This window comes from Myotis yumanensis, unplaced genomic scaffold (genome assembly GCF_028538775.1).
Source record: "Myotis yumanensis isolate MYYU_CA2020_CCGP unplaced genomic scaffold, mMyoYum1.0.hap1 SCAF_3, whole genome shotgun sequence".
NCBI lineage: Eukaryota > Metazoa > Chordata > Mammalia > Chiroptera > Vespertilionidae > Myotis > Myotis yumanensis.
Window position 1 is genome coordinate 25,164,016 of NW_027223754.1, and position 13,622 is coordinate 25,177,637.

The following is a 13,622-nucleotide window of genomic DNA, read 5'->3' on the forward strand; positions in this document are numbered from 1 at the left end:
ACATTAGCGGAGGACAATAAAACAAAATAGTTATTCCAGAAATCTGGGTCTTAGAGAGTTGGAAAAGTCAATGTGCCAATAGCTTCCAGTCACCAACACACAGAGATGTCATTTTAAAGGACATTGTAACTTGAAGACACAGGGAGACTTTTCAGTTATACATTGTAGCTCAGGCCTTTGGCAAAATTTAGATTAATGATGTGGTCCTTCCACCTACTTTTAGATAACCTCAAGGAGGCCACCATTAAACTGAAAAATAGAATGGGGCACAGAGGTAAGGAAGCAATAAAATAAACAGCCTTGAAAGTGTGTCTAGGAAAGAACTGCATGGTTATGACATAATGGTGCTTTCTGAAAAAAAATTAATCAAAAGCCTTCTATCTTGTTGAGAGAATTATATTACTAAAGCAGTTATGCTCTTGAATTAGAAAAGCATGAATATGCAGCCAGTCTTAAATCAATCTCGGGCAGGAAGTGGGCTATAAATGCTGGCAGCCCAGGGCCCAAGATCCCTTTCAGATGCGGCAAGGAGGAGAGTGGACAAGGAAGCACAATAAATGTGTACAGCTGGAGGGCTGAGCCAGGGCTCACTGAGAAAAATACACAAGGAAGTCCTTCCCAGAGAGGAAGATCGGAACCTACTCGGGGGACTTCCCTGACTTTCTGGAAAGATCATCTTCGCAATGGGTGCCCTACAGGATGCCAAATTTGCTATGAGTCAGTGATTACTCTTTGCCTTCTTGTCTTCCTTTCTCTGAATGGGAAATGTTACCACTACTGATCTAAAGTGTACGGGGAGGAGAGGTAATCTTTCTCTTTTGTTCATAGGTTGCTGAACCAAAAGGAATCACATCCACATTAGTGAGTGGGTAAAACTTGACGTTGTCCCTTGGAGAGTGGATATGTGCACCCTATGGGTTGAAGAAAAAAATGAAATGGGTGTTTGGTGACTAGAGGGATAGATGGTGGCAGAGATGATCCTATGTGTTTGTTCAACCCATTTCATTTTCCCACACATTTCCCAACTTCCCCTGCAGTTAGGTGGGACTATGTGATTGAATTCTAGCCAAGGGAAATATTTGGCCTGGCTCCTAAAAATCCAGTGAAAAACATAATTTGTTCTCAGCAAATGAGAAATCATGACACAGGGCATACTCTACCCACTCGTAATCAATGAGCATTGAACACACATGGCACCTGACAAATGCTCTTAGCCAAAGTGTATATTGTCTCAAGTTGAATGTGTTCTTCAGCTTACTGTTGTTTATTTCACTGAAACCTCTCTATGAACCATTTATTTATGTGTTGCAATGAACTATTTTGACTAATTATAGTTGATAAAAGGTAAAATGAATAGACCTGCTAAAATAAAACAACACAACATTTAAGAAGAGTTAAAAATTTTATAGATGCTCGATTCTTTAATGGAATGATCTAGAAACAGAGGCAATCAGAAATAGATTGTTAATCAGCTTACCAATAACCCACAACCTTCAGACCAACTAGAAATAGATTGGAGTCCTCTGACATTATGAATGGTAACAAGAATTGCTTTAGGCTGGACAAATGCACCAATAATTATATTAATAGCATCTGGAAGAAGTTAGGCATGTCATAATTGCAAGAGATTTTTTTAAAAAATATGTTTTTATTGATTTTTAGAGAGAGAGGAATAGAGAGGGAGAGAGAAAGAGAAATGTCAATCAGCTGCCTCCTGGGGATTCAAGCCTGCAACTCGGGCATGTGCCTTGACCTGGAATAAAGCTGGTGGCCTCTTGGTGCATGGGTCGACGCTCAACTACTGACCCACACTGGCTGGGCTATAAGAGATTTAAAAATACTAAAACAGCAATTATTACTGTACAGTGCAAAGAAGCTATAAAGATCTGTTATTGTTCTCACCCAGTTAATACTTGCATCTCCAGTAGCACATGCCTGCTATACCCAGGATAGGTGTGGACCCAATGAGCCATGACAGTACTCAAGTCCATTTAATGTAGTCCCTGGCAGGACTAATGAGCTGCAGAAACACAAATTGTGTTTATAAACACAAATCTCATACATGGGAAAGGAGGTGTACAGCCTACATGCTTACTCAGTCAGTTAGAAAAAAGAAAAAGAAAATGCAAAGTTGAGAGGAAGGTGTGCAAGACCAAGGGAAAGCAGACATTTGAGGCATTAAAGTACCAGAAAGTTATGACACTTTAATCAGCACATGTTTAATCAGCACACTGAATTTTCACCTTGTCTCTACCCACAATGTACTTATGCCCCATCTATTATTAAAGAGACCAGAGCATGCAATTTGGCTATTCTCCTGGATTAAAAAGAAAGCTGGGAAAGGCTAACATTCTTTTGGAAGGCAGTCAAAACAAGTGAAAGAGGAAAACCTAGCTCAGTAGGACCAATGTGCTTGCCGCTGAAGGATGACCGATACTGGAGCCTGCCATTCCCTGGTGAGCTAATGAGCTTCATTTACCAGGATTGTCATTACTTCAAGATTCAGATATGTGGGAAGGATTTCTCACCAGTTTAGAGAACTGCCTTTCCAATAACTACAAAACCATCACTTATACCTTGAAGGTCAGCTCCCAAGCACAGATTGACTCCTAATGTATACCAATGCATCTTCTGGCCCATCAATGCTCCCATTAAACTTGACCCACTGCTTTCCTCCTCTGGTCCCATCCCCAGCCTCTTCATAAACCTCCAAGTGTCAATGAGCAACAACCATGGGCAAAACTCTGTGGTGGGTGCTGTGGAAATAAGTGAAAAAACTCAATGCATGACTCCTCTCTGCCCTCAGGAAGCTTACTATCTTTTTCGGAGGTGCCAGGATAACTGAGCCACTGATTTCACAAGGAACAATTAATTCCACACACGGCACAGCAACACAAGGGATATTAAGGTTTACAAGAAAGGGGTAAGCAAAAGGGGCGGGCACATTTATGGCTGGCTTCATTGGGCCTGCCTAACAAGAGTTTCCTCTTTCCTTCTAGATCTGCTCATTCACCTGCTTCCTTCTTCACTGAAAGAAATAAAATAAAATAAGTAAAAAATTTCCGTCATTTGGTTTCATTTCGCATGGTTTTCCCTGTACAAATCCACTTCTTCCTACATGCCAAAAATTCACTCCTTCACTCATGCAATCAACTCTTTCCCTTTGCAAAAAATTATTCTTTAGCACTTGAAACTACAGCAAACAACTCAAGTGGCCTCACTGCCTAACCTCTATAACATTCAGACTTCTTTTTTAAAAATATGTTTTATTTATTTTAGAGAGAGAAGAAGGCAAAGGGTATATAGAGAGAAACCTCAATGAGAGAGAAACATCAATGGGATGCCTCCTGCACACCCCTACTGGAAATCGAGCCTGAAACCTGGCCATGTGCCCTAACCGGGCATCAAACTGGTGACCACCTGGTTCATGGGTCAATGGGTCACTACTCAACCACTGAGCCACACCGGCCAGACCCAGGGATTCTTATTTGAAAGCCTGCTCTTCCCCTCTGTGTTTCTGTCTACTTGTTTTATAAATTCAGACTATTCATCCAGTGAGCAGAGGTAACATCTAATTATAGTTTCCACCAAAGCATTAACACGTTAGTAATGCTTAGCAAGTAAGAAAAATAATAATGCCTGACATTTCCCTTTTTTTTTCATCTCAGTACTTTATATGCAAAAAGAGATTTTTAAAGTATAGCATGAAAGGGTTTGGTCCATTAGATATATATTATGTTTTTCTGTCCTATACAAAGGTTCAGACTTTTAAATGGGGCATGCAGCTATTAGCCATTAACCCATCTGCTATGTTTTTCTCTCCTGCTCTGGAGGACTGACACACTAGTCTCATGGCACCGGTCACATCAAAAGATGTTCTTTTCACAATACACCTAGACCACAAACAATGGACTATAATTCAGAAATGTTCAATTATACTCTTACTAGAGGCCCAGTGCACAAGATCCGTGCATTTGTGGGGGTCCCTCAGCCTGGCCTGCACCCTCTCACAGTCCAGGAGCCCTCACAGTCTGAGAACCCTCCAGGGGATGTCCGTTGGACATCCTTAGCACTGCCATGGAGGCAGGAGAGGCTCCTGCCACCTCTGCTGTGCTCGCCAGCCATGAGCCCAGCTTCTGGGCTTCTGGCTGAGTGGTGCTCCCCCTGTGGGAGAGCACTGACCACCAGGGGGCTGCTCCTGCACTGAGCGTCTGCCCCCTGGTGATCAGGGCATGTCATAGCAACCGGTAGTTCCACCATTTGGTCAATTTGCATATTACCCTTTTATTATATAGGATGCTCCCAAATGCCTAAGAAACTCACAAGAATCCAAACACCCCTTCTCTTTATGCTCTGACCCACCCTACATATACATGCTCCGACTCCCTCCCTTCCCTACACAAATCCTCCAGTCCAGACAACCAAGCCTCCTCAGTGTTTCTTGGAGATACCAACACCTCTCATTCCAGCAACCCCTATACTTAACCCATCCATTGAGGCCTAGAAAATTTATGACATTCCCCACAAATCTTTCTTGACCATAATAGCTCTTGGTAATGACTCACTTTTTTGAATTTGGCATATGCAGCTATATAAGAAGTTAAAAGCACAATGTAGTATATATCAGAAAGCCAAATGGACAGAAGAACTAACATTCTGTTTATAATAAAGTAAATCAGCAGGCAGCAGAATTCTACAGATTATGTTCTCAGTATCACACACATATTCATACCACACTGACTTATTCGTGGCTTTTCCTTCTAATGAATTTATGATCTTCTTGTGGGCAGAGACTATGTCTCATACAGAAATAGTATGAGAATCCCCTGTCATAACTAGCACTAATAGTTCTGGACATGCAGAAAGTACACAGTGGTTTGTCAATGATTTGCTCCATAGGGAAGCTAGGAATATTATGTGGTTGAACTGAAGAATAAAATCATTCTAAAGTAATACATCGGTGATAGAACATTGAGAATAAGTATGCCATTTTCAGTGATTTGAGTGGGACTTTGGACTCATAGAGACCCACTCTATATGCAATTTCAGCAGAGAGAATGTGGTGAAGGAAGGGGAGAGATTAATAGACTAGAGTGTCAGTTCTCAAATGGCCTTTAAAATTACCTAATGGAAGCCATCCTTTTAGAGATGAAGAAGTCCTGGGAAGTCTCCTAACTGAAACTGGAAGACCAGCTGCATCCCAAGAGGTGGCCAAGTCCTGACTGTGCCCTTTGCACATGCAAGGAAGCTTTGCAGAAAGAACACACAAGCCATTGCTCACTGAAGGAAGTGCCTTACCTCTGCCTGGAGGCGGGGAGTGAAACATCATTCAGAGTTCCCATCCATGGTTAATGGGAATGCATTTAATGTTGTTTTAATGATGTGTAACATTGTTAATTGCAGATCTATTATAATTGCTTTCTTTTCTTTTTATCATCCATGCTACATGAAACAAATACGAACACATCCTCTAAACAATTACAAGAGTACAGTGTGGTGTCAAGAAAACTTGAGTTCAAATAACTAAACCCTTCACTGAGCAGCTAAAATATTTTCCTTTTAAAAAATATTTTTAATTTCTTCAATTTTCTGACATTACTTTTTTTAGCTCAGGGAATGACAAAGCAGGGCTGGACATTGTCACCAGGATATTTTTATAAACAAATACTGACTGTGCATCTATGATATACAGGCACAGTTCCAGGGATTACAGAAGATCAAATGAATAAGATTCTGTTTCTGTACTCAAGAATCTAGTGAAATGATTAAAAATGAACATAAAATGTCTAGTAAAGGGAGAACATAAAGGGCTATTAAAGAAGCTATGGAATTTCAAAGAAAAGATAAATTCCCCGATTTTGCTTAATTGGGGGAAATCAAAAGAATAAAACCATGTGTGTTTATAAAGCAATATCCACAGAAATTAGGAAGTTCTTAATTTCAAAAGATGTATATCTTCCATATTATACAATTCTTTAACATACACATTTACTTCTAACATTCAATTGCCTATTGACAAAAGAATATGCTTTTTTCATAGATGCTACATTTTTAGTTTTCTCTGAAGACCAAGTTTTATTTGTCTTCAACAAAATATTACTACAACAGAGTTAATAATGAAAAACAATATAATTTTGCATGTGTGGCACACTTTATAGCTTACAAAGCATTTGCACAAATACTCTTTCAATAGGCCTCATTGGATTGCCACAAAACCCTGAGGGGTACATAGGGTCAGCTTATTGTGATTCTGGGTTTGTAAATGTGCATGTTATTATTATTATTTTTTTATTGTGCACAGAGGATTCTGAGGCTCAGATGAGTTTTATGAGTGACAGTGACAACTAGCATTTGTCAGACTCATCAGACAAAATGAAAATTTCTGGCTAAGCTGTCCAATCTAAAATTACATACAAATTATTACACTTGAAAACTAAATGGTTCTGGGAAAGTTGGAAAGCCACATGCGCAAAAATAATAAAAAAAAACACTAGACTATAGTTTGTCCCCATGTATAAAAATGAACTCAAAATGGATCAAAGACCTAAATATAAGATCTGAAACAATAAATGACATAGAAGAAAACATAGGTACTAGTCTATGGACCTTGGTCTTAGATAAGTTTTTATGAATTTGACCCTAAAGGCAAAGGGAGTAAGGCAAAAATAAATGAGTGGGACTATATCAAATTAAAAAGCTCCTACACAGCAAAAGAAACTGCCAACAAAACAAAAAGGCAACCAACCTAATGGGAAAAGAATTTGCAAACAACAAATCTGACAAAGGATTAATATCCAAAATACATAAAGAATTTCTACAACTCAACACCAGACAAACAAACAATCCTATTAAAAAATGGCAAAAGACCTGAACTGAGACTTTCCCCAAGAAGACATACAAATGGCCAACAGATATATAAAAAGATGCTCAACCTCACTAGCTATTAGGGAAATGCAGATCAAAACTACAATGAGATACCGCTTCAAACCTGTTAGAATGGCTATTATCAATAAGACAAGTAATAGCAAGTGCTAGAGAGGTTGTGAAGAAAAGGGAGCCCTCATTCACTGCTGGTGGGAATATAAACTGGAACAGCCACCATGGAAAACAGCATGGAGGTTCCTCAAACAATAAGAATAAAGTTACCATGTGACCCAGCAATCCCTCTTCTGGGTACTTAGCCCAAAATTTTGAAAACATTTATTCGCAAAAATATATGCACCTCTATTTTCATTGCAGCATTATTCACAGTGGTCAAGACATAGAAACAATCAAAGTATTTTTGAATAGAGGACTGGATAAAGAAAATGTAGTACATATATACAATGGAATACTACTCAGCCATAAGAAAAGTAAAATACAACCATTTGCAACAACATAGATGGACCTTGAGAATGTTATGCTAAACAAAAAAGGTCAGTGAGGAAAAGCCAAGAACCACATGATTTCACTCATATGTGGGATATAAAACCGGAAATCACAGACATAGACAACAGTATGGTGGTTACCAGAAGGAAGAGGAAAGGGGGATAAGAAAGGGAAAAGAGGACCAAATATATGATGATGGAAGATGATTTGACTTTTGGTGGTAAGAACACAATGCAATATATAGATCATGTATCATAAAAATGTCCACTTACAACCATATAAACTTATTAATCAGGGTCACCCCAATAAATATAATTTAGAAACAAAAAAAAGAAAGAAAAACCACGTTCCCACTGGTATATGTTCTCTTAAAAAACAAACATGCCCTGGGCAGCAGCACTAGGCATCTGGGGGCCCAGCTTCCCCTTTTCTTCATGCATGGCCCCTTATTCCCTCCTCAGACACTGGCCACCTTCTCTTCTCTCATCTTTTCTTCCCAATCGAGCGTGGAAAGGCAACCATTTGTTCTTCTACCCTAAAGAGCCGAAGGCACTGAATTATGTCCTTCAAGAGTATTTTGGCTTTAAAACTTTGTTATCACTCTGCAGGGGAAGTCTTTCAGCTGATAAACACATTTAGGGCAGCAGCCACCAGGTGGAAGGAGTTTGGTACTGAGCCAGGATGTTGCCATGTTTCCCTGCAGTGAGGAACAAAGGGCCTCAAGCTTATCTTCAGGGTCAATGAAGAAAAGAGAAGCTGGCACTAATGCATCCTGCCTTGTGTCCCTGCAAAGAACTTCAGGGATGAGCAATGACAGATTTAACAAGCAGAGAAAACCCACTGAGTCTTGAGGGGCCAAGGTACAAAGAAAAAAAAACACCATCTGGGAAGCAGCCAGGGGCTGAGAATGATTTCCCCAGCCCTCACTCCCGACGTCACACACCCACATTACTCCTGGCCTGAGCTCAGACTACAAAGGTGCAAGCCCTGTGGTTCTTAAAATCTCCCCAACTACAGAAAGGGGAACCCTCAAGTCCTACAACCACGACCCATGCTACTCTTCCTTCCATTTGGAAACACTGAGTGGGAAAAGCAGTCCTTACCTCGTAATGGGCCACACGCTGAGATTCAGATATCAGTTGTGCACTGCACACCTTGCAGTAACTGTCTGTAAATAAATCCTGGTCGATATCGGAGGACTTCATCAGGCTAAAGGAGAACCAACAGAAGATAAAAATGAGTTCACTGCTTTGATGTTTACGTAAGACATTGACTGTGTGGAAAAGCCAAGAGCATAGTAACAGACCCCATGATGGCAACAGTGGAGAAGCACACTCTAGACCTTTGAAGTTGCCATTGTGAATAACCATAGTAAGTGGACAGTTTATAATTTTCTCATAAATTCCCAATAGGGTTGCTGGTACTGTCAAAAAGGAATTCCAGCTTTAATTTTCTCTGTTTCATAAATAAGACTTGTATCGAATGCACTCATTGTCAAGGAATTATAGAAGAGGATATTTTCACATATGGCTTTATGTTAACAAAAGATGGCATTTCATATACCCAACAGTAGGAAATAGGTTAAATGAATTTTGATGCATCCACACACTAGAACATTGGGTGATCCCCAAATCTACATTCAAATCAAATCCTTTTTAAAAGAATATTTCGTGAAATAAAAAGTTTACCATTGTCAACAGAAGAGGTTTATAAATCAATATCAATTTGAATTTGTTTTCAAATATGTATAGGTACATAGAAACATTCCAGGAAGTTTTAACAAAATTTTAACAGCACTTATTTTTGAGATATTATAGGCAATTGCCTATGTAATTTTCTTCATTTTTAAATTGTCTACAATGACCATGTAATATAATTTTGCTTTGTCAAGAACCTTATGATCAATATTGCTATACTTTGAAAGTTCAAAAAGAAAATCTGACTGATCTATAACCTATACTTTATAAAATATGGAGTCCTCACCGTTCCTGCTAACTTTTCTACCCATAGGTTGCTGTAATTCATAAAGTCCACCTTCACTATTTCATACCACAGTTGAGACCACAAAGGTATGTATAAACATAATCTCAAATTCCAAACCCCAAATCAAATGCACCCAAGGGTCTAAAGCTTGTGAAAGTGACTTTGCAGAAAGGTGTTTATAGCAGCTAAAGGGTAATGTTACTGCCCTAGAAGCATACACCAAGGCATCAGAAGGTTTTCCTCCAGCCCACAAATTTGCTTTCTTTTACCTCCTACCTGTCAGGTGAAAAGTAAGGAGTGTGCTACACAATATGTGGTATGGAGAGGCAAGAGAATTTCAGACAATAGGTGGGTACCTTTGAGTTCATCTTATTCCAATGCCTCTTTTTACATATGAGACTGTCCAAAAGCACATTGTTGATGCTTGGTATGGCCATAAATACTGCCTATCTTACATGATTTTAATTTCCATACTCCAGATCCATCCCAGATCAAATGCTACCCACCACTCATGAGATGTTGGATGAGTCATTAATCCCTGTAGGTCTCAGTTTCCCTCCTATGAAAATGAGAACATAATATTTACCATGCCTCCTTAAAGAACTGTGGTGAATATCAAAAGGAGAAATATAGGAGAAGGTACTATATAAATGGCCAAAATCTATTTTAAAGAGATTGTTTTTACACTTTTAATAATATATCTATTGATGTTGGTAAGATGTTGGCCAAGTCTTTTTTTAATGATATGAATAAGTTCATTTTCATGGTCCTTGACATATGCTGAACTGTGGAGCTGGGCTCCATTGGTAAGGCTATGTGGTGCCTTGTGTCTATCTACCTCCTGAAGTCCTGTTGAGCGTCTCCAGAGACTCAACTTCTGGAGAAGCTGAAGGTACATTTAGAAGAGTATGTTCCCAAGAGGAGTGAGAGAAAGTTGGATCCCAGTTCGATAACACCAAATACAATGCTTTGTCTCTTGGTCCATCCTATTCTGGCTTCAGAGAAATAAGACAGTTGCTAATGAGATTGGTGCATTCTGTACCTTGAACTGCCTCATGTCAGAGATCTTGTCCCTGGTTTTGTTTCTGTTCTAGAGGATCATTAGGTTCTCTTTTTCTTTGAACATGGAATCTAGGTCTTCAGTTTTGAAACCAAATTTGGACTCTTGACTCTGGAACCCCAACTTCCTTAGCAAGTTGCTCTGTGGACTCAATCCCAGGATATGAGTTGTTCCCAATGCCATGATGAGGGTGTGCAATTGGGAGGAAGTGAAGCTGGTAGGACACTATCTGTCTTCTCTACTTTGAATCTTCTCCACAGGGTGATCTTGGTCTTGACTTGCTTCTAAGTCCTCCTTGGGTTCTGGTCTTTTCTGGACTTGGTGCCTAGCTCTTCAATTCTGAAACCAAATCAGGATTCTAGACTCTTCAATGTCTATTTCTAAGCAAGCTTTTGCTTGGAAGTGTAACCTGGGTGAGGTGTTTGTTGAATGCTTTGATGAGGATTTTCAACAGATCTTCTGTGAACTAGGTACAGCTTCGTCTATAACTCATTGCTATGGTCTTGTTTGGAGAGTTGTCTTGAGCTATGTTGGAAGAGTGTCCTGAAGTCTCAGCCTTCAACCAAGAGTAACCAAGTCTTGATTAAAGCAACAAAATGAAAAATTGTGGTCCATTTTGAAGGATTTTTGAAACCATCTAAATAGCTGGGCCACATGAGTAAAGTATCTTCCTGGAATAAAAGGATGCCTGCCTTAACAATTCCAAACTCACTTTCTACTGTGGCCTTGGCTGTCATGGCCCATTAGTGCATTTGTATTAAGTGATTTAGCACAACAGTACTTCTGGTTTTTCAATGCCCCACAACCATAGGAATGGCAGGTAGTAAAAACCACTGACTCACACAGCTCAAGTGGACATGTTTTTCTGAAAGCATTAGTATTGGCAGACAGCCCAGGAAGCCTAGAGTCCTACACCTAAAGTGCCTGGAGACTCATTATCTCACATGACAACCTGTTCCAGAGAATCTGGCAACTCTAGTTGTCAGGTACTTTTTAGGTTGCATCAAAATCCCACTGTAGATTTCACTCACTGATTCTGTCTTTGAATGCAACACAGAACAATTTTACTCTCCTTTTTCACAAGATATCCTCGATCAAATGTTTGAAGATAGCTCTCTTCTATCTATTCCCACTCCCTGTCCTGTCTTGGTAATCTTGGTCTATATCTATCTCTTTATAGGCCACATTCATAGGCAGTCCTAAGAACATAATGAAACACTACAGATATGGTCTAAATGGTGCAGAGAATCACAAATTCATATGACTATCCAAAATATCCATTGTCATTTGTAATGGTTTCTATTCACATCTTGGAATGTAAATGGAGAAGAGGTGCTTTGGTGATGGGAAAATGTAGTACAACATTTTGAAATGCCAAATGGGAGAAGACTTATTAGGTGTAGTTTTGAAGCTAGGCTCCTACAAGTAGCTGTGTTTAAATATTGTGTTCTCTGCTATTTTTAATAAAGAAGTGCACAAAAATAGATTCATGGGTGACCTGGTTAATAGGAATCTACAAACTCACTGCACACTCCTTCCTCATTATACAACCGACTGCAGAAATCAAACACTGTGAAAGCATATTCAAGGTACATGTTGGACCAAGTGGGACCCGTAGGAGTCTGAGTCTTGGTAAAGCAGCTGTGCAGCAGAAATAGCATTAAAGACAGAATATAAAACTTGTGTGCTAAAATAAATATACTCAAAGGAAGAAGAGATGATCACGACTTTTTTTTCACTGTTTTATATATATGTTTGCATTTAAGAACCTTGATTTGAATAAGCCCATATATAGTAAAATGACAATAAAGACCCCTCCAAAATTTACGAGGTCCAAATGGAATACACAAATAGGTTAAATTCCAGTGGGAGGCAATTAGTGGACAAGTGTCAGCCAGGTTTGTGCATGAGGGCTTTTCTCCAGGAGAAGAGAGCTCTCTCTGTGTAGGTCACTTTAAACAGAAGGACTGATTTATGATTTAAAGAGTGAAATTCCCAAGCGGGGGGGGGGGGGGGGCAAAGGACTGCCAGTTGACTCCCTCTTCTGGCTTCTTTAGAATAGGATTATCAGCTTCTTTGTCCTTAAGAAGCACAGGTGAGCTGCTAAGAAGAAGGAAAACAAACCTGATTTCCTGACTTTAGCCTTGTCCATGGTTCTGAATTAGCAGCTAGACCAGAAACAGGGCAGGGCCATTTACTGGTCAGTCCTACTGTCACATCAGAGCCCATCTGTGGTGACCTCCACCCTAGAAACACACTCACTGTGCTACACTCCGAGTCCTTGTGAGATTGTAAGGAGAGAGACAAGAGTGGGGAAGTAGGAGTGTGATTTTCTGAATCTGAAACAGACTGAATAAAAGCTTCCTCAGTGTTCCCCAGCCTGGTGCATTCCAAAGCAAACACTGAAGATTTGAATAACCTCTCTATCACTCTTCGGTATTCATAGAGGATAGTGTTACCTGTATTTTAGGGGGGGGGGGAAGGCCCAGAGTGGAGTCAAAGGCAGTATTAGAACAAGAGTCTGATCAGATTTTATTCTGCTGTCCCAGGTCTCTATATAGAGATTTATTTACAGGTATAGCAGTGACAGTGTAATATTCTGAGGTACATAAAGGAGAAGAGAATTGGTTTCTTAATAATGATTTTGAGCATTTACAATGTGTGAAGCACAGGGATAACAGAAAGCACAAGTCTTGTCTTCCAAATCATCATGAGCTATTGAGTGAGAAGATACACACACACACACACACACACACACACACACACACACACACACACAATTACTGAGCCTTCAGTAATAGGTAGCAAGTGTAATTTGGCCAGTAAAACATGCTCCAGGATTTGAGAAGACAAGAGGGACTATAAGAAACTCTTCAAAGAGGATCTACAAGAGTTGAACATTTAAAGATGGATAGAATTCGAGTGTTGGAAAATGGGTTCCAACTCAAAAGCTAATTGTTTTTTATGGCACAGAGGACAATCTTACCACCAGCAGGCATGGGAAGATAAATATGAGGGGCGTCGGTGGGGCTAATTTAAGATTGTGCAACATAAAAGTGAGGTGATGGCAAAATGTAAGGGAGAAAAGATGCACAAAGCTCAGGACCCAGATGGAAGGAGGAGAGCCTGGGGGAGAAGTGACAGGTCCCAAAACTGTTCTAAAGGTGCAAAGAATGGCCTTCTCAGGATCTTCAGTTGAAGGAATGAAGCT

The 13,622-nt window shown here is 39.8% G+C and overlaps 1 protein-coding gene and 1 pseudogene across 1 annotated transcript in view; both read right to left on the reverse strand.

Moving 5' to 3' along the window:
* The window catches only part of ZMAT4 (zinc finger matrin-type 4), a 330,350-nt gene that overhangs the window by 253,828 nt on the left and 62,900 nt on the right, over positions 1-13,622 (reverse strand). The window contains exon 2 of the mRNA XM_070408446.1: positions 8,472-8,577. Coding sequence (XP_070264547.1) covers positions 8,472-8,573 — 102 coding nt within the window. The 5' untranslated portion in view covers positions 8,574-8,577. The remainder of the gene's footprint in view (positions 1-8,471; positions 8,578-13,622) is intronic.
* On the reverse strand, positions 10,410-10,904 carry LOC139005862 (double homeobox protein A-like; annotated as a pseudogene).